General features: G+C 50.5%; 1 protein-coding gene across 2 annotated transcripts in view; it reads left to right on the forward strand.

Annotated features, from left to right (window-relative positions):
- The window catches only part of LOC138843063 (serine/arginine repetitive matrix protein 3-like), a 21,320-nt gene extending 9,328 nt beyond the window's left edge, over positions 1–11,992 (forward strand). Inside the window, exons 2-4 of one of the 2 annotated variants that reach the window (XM_070051661.1) lie at positions 1,098–1,229; positions 7,003–7,161; positions 10,969–11,992. In XM_070051661.1, the coding sequence (XP_069907762.1) occupies positions 1,098–1,149 (52 nt within the window). In that variant the 3' untranslated portion in view covers positions 1,150–1,229; positions 7,003–7,161; positions 10,969–11,992. The remainder of the gene's footprint in view (positions 1–1,097; positions 1,230–7,002; positions 7,162–10,968) is intronic. The other variant, XM_070051662.1, reaches the window with a different exon arrangement.
- Positions 11,993–12,448: the final 456 nt, after the last annotated feature.

A 12,448-nucleotide genomic window follows, 5' to 3' on the forward strand; every position in this document is an offset into this window, starting at 1 on the left:
AGAGAGAGAGAGAGAGAGAGGTCTTCCATCCGATGGTTCACTCTCCAATTGGCTGCAATGACTGGAGCTGTGCCAATCTGAAGCCAGGAGCCAGGAGCTTCTTCTGGGTCTCCCATGCGGGTACAGGGGCCCAAGGACTTGGGCCATTCTCTACTGCTTTCCCAGGCCACAGCAGAGAGCTGGATTGGAAGTGGAGCAGCCAGGTCTCGAACCGGCGCCCATATGGGATGCCGGCACTTCAGGCCAGGGTGTCAACCCACTGTGCCATAGCACCAGCCCCTGAATCCACATCTTTTAACAGTTGGTCCTGTTAGTAATCTTTGCCCAGAAAGATTCTCACCCATTCATTGACTTGCTCATTCAATGCCTACTCACCAGGTACTGGTGATGCATGCGTGGTTTGCTTCGGTTATGCAGGGCCTGCTTCTTCTCCTCCCTCTGAGTGCGGGTCAGTAGAATATGGTGGTTCCAAGGTAGACTGGAGCACACAGGTCAGAGGTGAGCCTGGAGCCCATAAGCCCTGGATATGGGGCTCCTTGAGGCTCAGCTATTCTCTGTCATACGGGAATGAGGACACATGCCTCATGGCTTCTGGAAGGGATTCAAGGCCACCCTGTGTGTGCAGGACAGGCAGGATCTCAGTGCCTTGAAAGGCTCTGTTCTCACCCACTTCCTTCCTCTTCAACACAGAAGGGCTGGGGGCCAGGGAGGGATGGAGACAGGGGAGAACACCTTGACTCCTTTTGACCACAGCTCATCAGGACACAGAAAAAACACGAACTGCAGGCCTCTTGTAGGGGTGGGTGGTATATTTTCATTTATTTGTTCAGCAGCCATTCACTGGGATCCACAGTGCACTTGGTGCTGTGCTAGGTACACAGGGGACAGAGAAGAAACACCAGCCAGGGCCCTAGTCCCCAAGAAAAAGACCCTTGGAGCCTCTCACCCCACTCCTCGGTGTGGAGAATGTCACCAGTGGAGGTAGCTGCCACCACCCTCACCAGAGGCCTCTTCTGGCCTACTTGAGGGCACACTGTTTCTGTTTGAATGTGGCTGACTTTGGATCATCTTCTCTGGTTTTCTCCATCACCTTGCAGGAGAATCAAGGCCAAGAGTATGAACTGGGGAGGCAGACAGACCCGTCTTTGATTCTGATGTGGCTGCTGGCTGACCTTGACAAGTTACTACCTCCTCACCATTACACAGTGTTCATCTGTGCAGAGTGAACGGTAAGTGGGCACCCCTCTCAGTGCCATTGTGAAGGTCACATTGGACAGCCTAGGGCCTGGCACATGGCAGGAGCCCAGACAGTGTGAGCTACAAAGAGTTCTGATTCTTGCCACCCAGGTTCCTATTTGGTTGGGTTTTGTCTTCTTGTTTCCACTAATAAGATGGAATATTGGTCCACTGCTTTGGTGTTAAGAATCTTTTATGGCTTGAGGTTAAGAGCTAGAGCCTTGGTTAAGTACTTGGGTCTCTGCCACCCATAGGGACCTGGATTGAGTTCCAGGCTTCTGGCTTCAGCTTGGGCCAGTTTTGATTGTTGTGGGCATTTGGGGATTGAACCAATGAATTGGGAGATCTGTCTCTTTGTCTGTCTCTGTCTCCCTCCATCTCTCCGCCTTTCAGAAGAAAAGAAAGAGCAAGAGCTTTGGGGTCAGACCACCTGGGACTGCATCCCTACTTTAACTCACACTCACTGAATGGTCAGCCAAGTCAGAGCAGTATCTCCAAGCCTCAATTTTCTCATCTGTAAACTGGGGCCAATAATAGTATTGACTTCCAAAGGGTTGCTGCAAGGATGAAGATAGAGAGAAAGCATGTAGATGTTTTGGTAAAATAGACTTCTGTCCCTCAAGGAAACCTGCCCGAGTGAGATGTCTCTGTCAGGAAGAGGGCTGCCCTTAGAGCACCTGTTACCCGAGAGAGTTTTTACTTGCACAGCCTTTGTTCATGTGCTTTTCTCCGGTAGGTTCTGGTCCTCGTCCATGTCTGTAGCTCAGGTGGACATTGACATATAGGCTTCAGCTATCCAGTCCTTCTCCAAGTCCCTTGTTTGGTGAGACTCTTGTAATTAAAGTGATTTCTCTCCTGCTGATCTGTTTAGTGTCAGTTTATTTTGTAGCCTAAATTAGAACCTTCAGAGGGTAGAGAGAAAGCTTATTTACTCAGTAAATGTGTTTTGAGCACCTGCTCAGTGCCAGGCATTACACTGGGGTACAGCATGAACAGAAAGACAGCCCGTGGATCATGTGCTCTGCCGAGGAAGGTTGTTGGGAAGTGCAATTAAAAACCAAATCTGTTGCCGACCCAGAGAGCCTTTCCACAAAAGTAAAGGGGAAAGAGAACAGTTTTCTCACTGGATGAACAGTAAGACACACTGTGATGCCTGTCAACAGTAATCCACTAAGAGGTCACACTGTAGTTCATTTTCTGTTACTACTTTATAAAAAAGAGGTTTATTTCATTCACAGTTTTGGAGGCTGGAGGTGCCAGCAGCCTGATGCAGGCCCTGGCCAGGAGCCCCGCTGCTGGCATCACATCAAGCCAGAGCAGGAGTCTGTGAGTGTCTGTGGCTGTGCGCCGCTCTCCCCAGCTTACCACGCCCCCCAGGGCCTGATCCCAGGAGCTCACCCTAAGCGCGGTAGTCAGGCTCAGGGTCCACTCTCATAGAGCCGGGAACAGATGACTTTGGGGGTTAAACTCCTCCATGAGTTGGGGAAGAGGGGACATAGTCACACTGCAGAAGGCTGCAAAGAGAGAAACCCCGTCCTTTCAAATAGCTCATCCGTGTCCTCAACACCAAGGATAAGTGACTGAGTGAGAGGACTTGACAGCATAATCTGTCACACACAACTTATCTTAAATTCAGGGGTCATTTGGGTCACCACTGCTGGTGGCTAATTGTCTGTATTCTAAGGAATAATGAACATCTCCTATCACTGACAAGCTGGTAGTTACATAACTCGTAGTGAGTCACCTAAGTTTAACTCTCACCTATATTGGAGACAGAGGACTGTCTTCCTTGATGTTTTGCATTTCCATGAACAGGCTGTCACATCCTTGACACAGATATTCCGGGTTGTGGAAACGGTTAAAGAGATTTGCATCCATCCCAAAAGGCAGAGGAAGAACTGGCGAGTTTCCTGAAGGAAACGCTGTGGAGAAAAGGGAAGGGGGGTCACCCTCACTGCGCCAGGGAAAGTGAACTCTCCTCTTTCGCAATTTGTATTCACCCTATAGAGACGAGTATTAACACATGATGATACACTCCAGTGCCAGGTGGCAGTAAATGCCGTGGAGAAGCAGAGAGCGGTCCCAGAAAGTGACAGGGATGTGGCGAGGTTCTTGGAGCAAGGGAGCCAACAGCACCTGTCTCCTTCCTGACATGTTTCTATGGGCGAACAATCACGTCTTTTATCTCGCCCGATTTGCTCCCAAGTGGGATTATAGCATGTTCTTCATTTGCTTTCTCACCCGCTGCCCTATCAAGGACATCTGTTGTGTTGGTAAACAGAGTGGCCCAGGCTTCCTTTACACGTTTGTGTTGTATTCATTGCTGTGGCTGTGCCACAGCTGGTTTGCTCCCTCCCTTATTTGAAGGACACTTAGGTGCCCTTGGTGGAGCTGGAGGGATTGAATGTGGGAGTGAGACTGGTCTGGACTGCACTGCTTGCCTCCCACATGACTCTGGGCAGGTTGTCACCTATACCTCAATTTCCTCAGATGCAAGAGGGGAATAGTAACACTGAGCAGGTACACAATGGAGTTATTGTAAAGACTGAATGTGTTAACCTGGAGTGTTTTCTGTGCAGCGGTTACAAGGCTGCTTGGGACGTGGGTGGCAGGGAACCAAGTATGTGAGCTATCACTCTGCCTCCCAAGAGGCTGGAATTGGAAGTAGAGCTGAAACTCAAACCCAGGCACCCTGACATGGGATGCAGGGGTCCCAAGTGGCATCCTAACCACGGCACCAAGTGTCTACCCATCTGATGACCACTTTGGACAGGTCCCTTTGCTTGCCAGAGGGAGACAGACTGGAGGAGGCAACACAGGAAGGAGGCTACTTGGGAGGCTTCTGTGGTGCTGTGGTTGAGAGAGGTGTGACCTGGGCTCTGGGCCCTGTGAGAAGACTTGAGAGTGGGAGGAAGGTCTGAGGATTAGTGCTGACCTGGAGGTGGGTGAAGGGTGGGAAGGCTTAGGGAAGATTTTGAAACCTCACACAGAGAAGCTGGCTGGATTGTTGGACATGTTCTGGACAGGGAAGACTGGAGAAGAATAAACCAGGATTCTCTGGACATTCCAGGGTGGGGGTGAGGCATTGGTGGGGGTGTCACAAGACAGATACACAGATAGGAACTCAGAGCTCCCCTTTTCTGAAAACCACATCCCAGGTAGCCCCTTAACTCTGGGGGCCGACTCAGTTCTCAAACAGGGACACTTTGAAGTGGTGTTAGTTTCTGGATGCTGGGAGTAGGGCGTGTGTGTAGTCTCCTGCTTGTCTCCTCGCACTCTGGAAGCATTGCTCCCAAACCTTCCGTCAGCAGCCTCAGTGTAGTTGGAAAAGGCAACACTGCAGAGCATCATGGTGCCATCGCTGTGGTCTTACCCCAGCTCAGTGTGGGAGACAGCAGCTGAGAGCACCGGTACAGCCTGGCACCTTCTGAACCAGCTCCTGGGGGTGGCAGGCAGGTGACGTGAGCTCATTACGGGAGGGTGGTTGTAGGAGTGAGTTTCATGGGTTCTTTTTCTCACCTTAGTATAGAAATAAAAAGCCGGGAAATGATTTGCAAAGAAGCAGATAGATGGCCTGTCTCCCCTTAGGGGCTCAGCCCCCTCTTCTGCTAGCTCTGGGTGGAAGGCTGGAACTTGAAGGCATGCTGTAAAACTGCAAGGTCACAGGTGCAGCCCAAGAAGCTGTTAGTGGGGGAGCTGCCGGCTGTTCTGGAGACAAGCTTCCCAGCCGCAGCTGACAGCCTGCTTGTGCAGGACATTCTACTGTGTCTGAGGGGCCCACAGACCCCAGCCCCACTGGACAGCCTCAATTAGCCTCACCCACGTTCTCTGCCTTCTCTCTGTCAGGTGGGGACAGATGCCAGGGCTACCACGCCTATCTCTGTGTGAGCGAGGGACTCAGCACAGGAAGGTGTCATTGGGAATTTTGGGGGAAAACACAACCATCTGATGAGTTTAGTTTCTCCTTTCTCATGGCTCACGAACGAGGTGGGAGGCTGGCGAAGAGTCGGCCTGCCGATGGCGGTCGAGGAAGGCAGTTTCATCACTTCTGGGTGCAGGCTGCTGGCTGCTAACTGCGTGACAGCAGACTTTGGACAAGTGCCTTTTTTTTTTTTTCGAAATTTATTTATTCACTTGAAAGACAGAGTTAGAGGCAGAGAGAGAGAGGGAGGGAGGGAGAGAGAGAGGTGATCCATCTGCTGGTTCACCCCCCAAATAGAAGTAAACAGCCAGAGCTGGGCAGATCCGAAGTCAGGAGCCTGGATTTTCTTCCTGGTCTCCCACATGGGTGCAGGGGCCTGAGCACTTGGGCCATCTTCCACGGCTTCCCCCAGGCACATTAGCAGGGATCGGAAGTGGAGCAACTGGGACTCTAACCGGTACCCATATGGGATGCCAACACTGCAGGCAGCGACTTTACCTGCTACGTCACAGCGCTGGTCCTGGACAAATGACCTAATCCACCTGAGTTTATTTTCTTATCAATGAAGTAGGGGAGAAACATGTTTTGACTTTACTGAGATTTCTTTGAGTCTAGGGGATGCTAAGTGTGTAACCCTGGCCCCTGCAATCCTGTTAGTGCTATGAAAAGGAGGACCACTATTTATTATTGTTGCCATCATATATTCAGTGACACTCACCCTGGAGTCATAGCTGCCATTTGTTACACATTTTGGTGCCAGGCTCTGAGCCCATCACATGGGGAGATGGGCACGTGGGCACAGAATCATTTCCATTTTGCAGTTGGTGGGGCCTGAGGCTAAGGGAAGACTCCAGTGTGGGAGGCGTCCTGAGCAGACTTCCTTGCCTAGCGTGGCAGCGGCCCAGGCCTGTGTGCTCTGTCTGAGGGTGACCTGTGCTGCAGGCCGGCCTGGGAGTTGCACCACCAGGCAGCTCTGTGCAGGGGTGCAAGGCTGACCTGGAGTGAGGCGTCCAGCAGGGGGCGCTGCAGGCCCTCTCAAGACTCCGACCCTGTCAGAGCTGTGCAAGGAGCCATTCCCGGGGGACTCAAGAGTGCACAAACGCCGGTCAGACCTAGTGTGTCTGAGTGAGGATCGTCTCCGTGGGAGGCCCACCATCAATTCGTCAGCCTCGGGGCTGCAGAGCCACACAGGGGTCACATGGAACTCTGGTGTGTGTGTGTGTGGGGGGCGTTTTTTTTGTTCCTGAAAGGCTTTTGATGCAGAAAGATGGGGCTGCACCGGTGCACCCAGGGCCTTCAAAGGGAGGCAATCAATTGAGCAGGTGCAGCCTTATCGATGAGGAAACCGAAGTTTAGAGAGGCAGTAATGTGTAGCTGTGGGTCCAACGCAGAACCCAAGGCCACCGGCTCCAAAGCTGCCCTTTCCAGGGTCCCCGCATGGGTGAGTGACCCTCCCCACTGCTCCTCTAGATTCTCCTGGCAGGGGTTTACTGAGGAAGGAAACAGTAGAAGGGAGGCATTTTTCTTAGAAGTGCAAGTGGATTTTGGGGCCCTGCACAAGCATGAGTTTTTCGTGGCCAGGCATAGGTTTTTGGAATACTTAGGGTGACAGGTCAGCCTGGGGACAGTAATGGCAGACCTTCCTGTCCCAAAGGGCCAGGCAGCTGTGAAAATGAATGGAGAACTAGGGCGTCCTTGTGCAGCAGGGCTGCACCCCTCAACGGGGCACTTACTTCTTTCTGGGCCCTGACACACAGATACCTGTGGCTGGGAGTGCTTATTTCTGTATATTATCTGTGTGAACCTCTGCAAAAGTGACCACCAATTCTTCTCTGTCCATCCAGCTCTGTTCCTTGAATCTGGAAATCCTGTGAGCACTCTGTGTGCAAGCCCAGACCATCCTGCAGGACAACAAGACCAAGGGAGCAGGGCAGCCAGCCCAGCCCAGCCGAACTGTGTAGCTGAGCCCAGCCCAAATCACTGAACTGTGGCATCAGGAGAGGGTAAAGGACTTTTGGTTACACAGAAAGTGCTAACTGATCCAAGTTGTCTATCTAGACTTTTTTTTTTTTTTAAAGATTTATTTAGTTATTTGAAAGAATTACACAGAGAAAGAAGGAGCGGCAGAGAAAGAGCGAGCGAGAGAGAGAGAAAGAGAGTGTGAGAGAGAGTTTTCCATCTGCTGGTTCACTCCCCAAATGGCCACAATGGCTGGAGCTGGGCCAATCTGAAGCCAGGAGCCAGGTACTTCCGCCTGGTCTCCCACACAGGTGCAGGGGCCCAAGCACTTGGGCCATCTTCTGCTGCTTTCCCAGGCCATAGCAGAGAGCTGGACTGGAAGAGGAGCAACCGGGACAGAACCTTGCGCCCATATGGGATGCAGGTGCCTCAGGCGGAGGATTAACCAAGTGAGCCACAGCGCTGGCCCAAGAGATTGATTTATCTTGACTCCTGTGTGTCAAAGGGAATCCCTTTAGGGGACTTTCCTCCTGGGGTGCAGAGTCTCAGCTTTGTACCTGGGAGCTTCCTCTTCCAAGCTGATCTCTGGTCCTGTCTAAACAGAGTCTTTATGCTCCAGTGACATCAAGGGCCCCAGATTGTTGTCCTCTGAGCAAAGCTTCTGCTTCCGCCATGGATGGGCTTCAGTAACTACAGCTGGTGAACATTAGTGGGTGTTGATGAGAGCTAGGAAATGATCATTTTAAACTAGCATCCCTGGGATGCGCTAAACTTCTTTCACATGTTTTTCAAGGTTTCCAAGTTATTCGTACTACATTGTTGGTGAGGCTTTAAAAAGCCCTTAAATACAGTCGTGGCCCTCAATACCTGACATTAGGAGACCCAGACATACGTAATTCCTGGAGATTTGCAAAGTGAGGAAAGAATAATAAAAAAAAAAGACACACAATGCCCGAGGAAGGCAGGAGGGACCCCGGGTCCTTCGGGCTGGATTTTTCTCCCAGTTGTTCACTGGTGGGTCTTTTGTGAGAGGCAGAGAAAAGACAGTGACTGCACACAGTGTGCACAATGGAGCCCAGCTTGCCGTCCTCTGCCTTCAGGCTTGGAGATGGCCCGGCTCGTTTGTGCTCATCAGTGCTCTCAATGCCGTGCCTATTTTGCAAGCTGGCTCGTTTGTGCCTGCAAATGCTTCCAATGTCATTCCTTCTCATAAGCTGTGATCACTGAGCTAATGGATCCAGGGAGAGGAGATGCCAGTCTTCAGAGCGTCTTTTCTGCTGGGATAGACTGGAGACTTCCTGCGTCAGGATGGCCTGGGCAGGGGCAGGGGCAGGGGCAGGGCTTCTTTAAAAAGCCCCTAATGATTCAGGACCCCTGGGGCGGGGCCATGGGATCTGGCGTCTTAACAAGCTCCTGCGGTATCTGTCTGCAGTGCACTGGAGTAGAGGACAGAGAGGTGGGGTACTGCAGGGGTGAGCTCTGCCGGGGCTTGTCTGAAATGTTGAGGCTGTGACAGCCTAGGGAGATGCTGACCGATGGTCTCCAAGGCACAGAGAGTTGGCTTTGATTTTCCTACTAGGACAGAGTTTTACAAAGAATTAAGACCATGTCGTAGCACAGGCTAAAAGAGAGACTCATCTCTTTATCTGACTCAGGATATTGCCATTTGGAGCATGTGCTAGGAAATAGGGCCCTTCCACAGAGTGGCTGACTCCATGGTAAGCTGTGCTTATCTGCTGGACTGTAATGGGTCACACTACCCTTAATGGCTTAAACCTTAATTATTGCTTATGGTCTCTGCGAGTTGGGAATTCAGATCAGCTTCGTTGGGTGACTCTGGCTCAAGATTGTTCATGGGTTGTGGTCCGCATGTGGGGCAGGGGTACAGTTGCCTGCAGCTTCACAGCACTGTCGAGTGACTCCTTCACATGGAAAACCAGCTGGTGGCAGACCTCAGCTCTCCACGGAGTAGCTTCCGTGTCCTCATGACTTGCTGCTGCTTTCCGCACACCAAGTTGTCCCAAGAGAACAAGGCAGAAGCTGTGGTGCTTCACGTGCCCTTTTGCAATATCTTCTTGGTCAGAAGGGTCAGCCATATTCAGTGTGGGAGGGGACCCCACACAGGTGTGGCCAGCAGGAGGTGAGGCGTCTGTGGAGGCTGGCACCACCTGATCGGGATTCATCTTGTCATGGAAATAATAACCAATATTGGTGGGGATTTTACTATGTGCTGCATGCTGTGTAATGCTTTTTTCCATCCATAATCTCATATAGATGCCAATTACTGGTCTTTGACACATTTTATTTTTTAAGATTATTTGAGAAGCAGAGAGACAGAGATCCATCCTGTGCTTGTTCACTCCCCAAATATCCATAACAGACAAAGTTGGACCAGGCTGAAACTGGGAAGTTAATCCAGGTCTTTATGTAGTGGCAGGGACCCAGGTACTGGAACCATCACGTACAGGCTCCCAGAGTGCATGCTTGTAGGACTTGGAAGCAAAACCAGAACTGGACTTGGAAGCAGAGCAGGGGCTTGCCCCAGGCACTCTGATACAGAATGTAGCCTCCCGAGGGGGTGTGTTCAGTGCTGTGCACCTTGACCTTCGACATTTGGCGCTGATTTCTAGGCCAGTCATGAAAGCCTTAGTTTATGAGTTCAGAAGGAACTGTACATGTAAGAACTGGTTAGAAAGATAAAAGCGAAAGGATTTTGACTTAAGTCGTGAAATGGATGGGAGGGAGAGAAGTGGAGAGAAGGAAACAGGAGCTTCTTACTAAGGCAGGGGGTCAGGAGATGCCGTCGGAAGTTGATGGAATAAGAAACAGAGTTTGGATTATGTTATCTGAAGTTCTTAGCCACAGGACTAAAGATAAAGCTAGAAATAGCAGAATCTGCGATGGAGAGGGAGGCAGTATATGCTGTATGAATCCACGATTAGAGAGATATACATGGTACTTCGAGCCATGGAGACCACTGGTGTCTGTTTGCTGGGCCTGATGGAGAGGGTAGGGGAGACACTTCAGCAGGCGTCTCTGTCCCCTGGGGCTGGTTAAGCTCCTGAGTACAAGGCCCCATCCCTTGTACTCTGTTTCAGTAATCTGATTGGTGCTTGGGAATTTGGGTTTCTCACAGATTTCCAGGTGGTGCTGGTGTTGCTGGCCCACCCTGAAGCCCCTCGGCTGAACCCTGAGTTACGACCAACAGGTAGAGCTGCTGTCCAGAGCCCCAGGAGCAGCTGGTTGTCCTTGTCCTTGACTTCTCTAAAGACTTGGTCATCCTGCTCACTAAACCACAGAGCAGACTAGAAATACTCTGGTCCAATCCTAGCTGAAGTGAAGTCCAGAAGTGATGCTGGGTGCACCCAGTGAACTGTGGCAGACAGGGATCTCCTGCTGCCACCCAGAGCTCCCTGCGTTGACCCTGCCTAGCCAAGTGCTACCACACTGTGGCCTTTTTTGTGAGCTGTCTCTAGCCTGGGTCCCAACATACTCAGAAAATCACTCCTTGGGACCCAAGCCCCTCTGACTCAGTCCCACAGAGAAGCACAGGAAGGGAACAGTGTGCATGGCTTTGTCATAGAGAGAAATTAGGTCCATCCACCCACCTCCCCGCCCCCACAATCAGCACCAAATTGAAGTCCACCCACGCCAGCCCCTGCCGTGTGGGGCTCTCAACTCATGAGTAAAATGAGACCAGCACGATGGAGGTTTGATTTTTGAAAGAAAAAGGGATGCTGACAATAGAATAATGTCTTTTCACATCTTTTCTTTTCTACATTTAATGACTAAACAGTAGCATGAGTACTTTTGAATCAAGTGACTAATTTGCACCATTGATTTTATTTCAGAACAGCAGTTTTTTGGAGGTCTCCATGGTACCCAGGAAAATAGTATAGATGAACCCAGACACCATCAAATACCTACCATCTGTGTAAAATGTCACTCCTCGTCTAGAATACCTGCTGGAAACCGGCCTTCATGTCGTTCACGTACGCATTTGTTCATCATCCAACAAGTGTGTGTTGGGTGTCTGCTGTGTGCCAGGGACTGTTCTAGGTGCTGGGAATGCTGCAGTGAGTGAGAAAGGCAAAACTGCCTTGCTGAAGCCGACATCTGAGTGGGAGAGAGACCCTAAATAAGCAAATACTAGAATGTGTAGGATGGAGGTGGGCATTTGGCCTAGTGGTTAAGATGTTGCCTTGGATGCATGGGTTTGATTGCTGGCTCCATCTCCTAACTGTAGCTTCCTGCTAATGAAGACCCTAGGAGCCAGTGGCGATGGCTCAAGTACTTGGGTCCCTGCCCATGGGAGCCCTGGGTTGAGTTCACAGCTCTTGGCTTCAGCACCAGCCCAGCTCCAGTTGTTGCAGATATTCGGGGTAGTGAACCAGTGGATGGGAGCTCTCCCTCTCTATCTAGCTCTCTTTTTGCCTCTCAAATAAATAAGTATATAAATAATAATAAAAATGTATACATGGAAGATGATGATATAAGCTATGGAGAGAAAATAAAGCAGGCAAGAGGGACAGCAAGAGACGAGGAAGAGAATGTGATTTAACACTGGCTCATTGGTTAACACTCTGGAAAGTTGGGAGGTGGTGCTGTCTGACCAGAGACCAGGGGGAGTGTGGGGTCCAGCCACATGGAACCTGTGGGAAAAGCATTCTAGGTAAAGGGAAGAACAGGTGTGAGAGCTGAGATCAAAATAAGCTTGAGAATTGTCATTAAGGGGAAAAATGTAGATGAGAAGAAAAATGTCAGTTTTGAGAAGCATCCATGCTTCGTCCAGCTCTGGCTTCCTGGCACTGTGTTTCCTTTTCCGTGCTATTGTCTGAATTATTCCAATTAAAAAAGAAGCATGTATTGTTTACATCACCATAGTGTGTATGAGAGAGAAAACATAAACTCTAGTTGTGTTTTGAACCAGAGCCTGATCTCATTAGATGGAAGGAGTTTTGATTCTCAATTGGATGCCCAAACATGAGTGGTGTGTAGAACTGGAGCAAGGCGTGTGGTGGGGTGGGGGTACTGCTTTATGTAACAGGAAGAAGAAAATGTGGAGTTGGATGGGATCCACTTGTGAAGGAGGGGACAAGAAAACATGGGGAGAGGGCTAAGGCTTTGCAGGAGTGAAGTCAGTTCTTTTTTCTAAAGATTTATTTATTTATTTGAAAGGCAGAGTTACAGAAAGGCAGAGGGAGAGAGAGAGAGAGAGAGAGAGAGAGAGAGAGAGAGAGAGAGGAGGGAGGGAGGGAGGGAGGGAGGGAAAGGGAGAGAGAGGTCTTCCTTCTGTTGGTTCACTCCCCAAATGGCTGCAGTGGATGGAAC

The sequence above is a fragment of the Oryctolagus cuniculus genome, chromosome 11 (assembly GCF_964237555.1).
Source record: "Oryctolagus cuniculus chromosome 11, mOryCun1.1, whole genome shotgun sequence".
Classification (NCBI taxonomy): Eukaryota; Metazoa; Chordata; class Mammalia; order Lagomorpha; family Leporidae; genus Oryctolagus; species Oryctolagus cuniculus.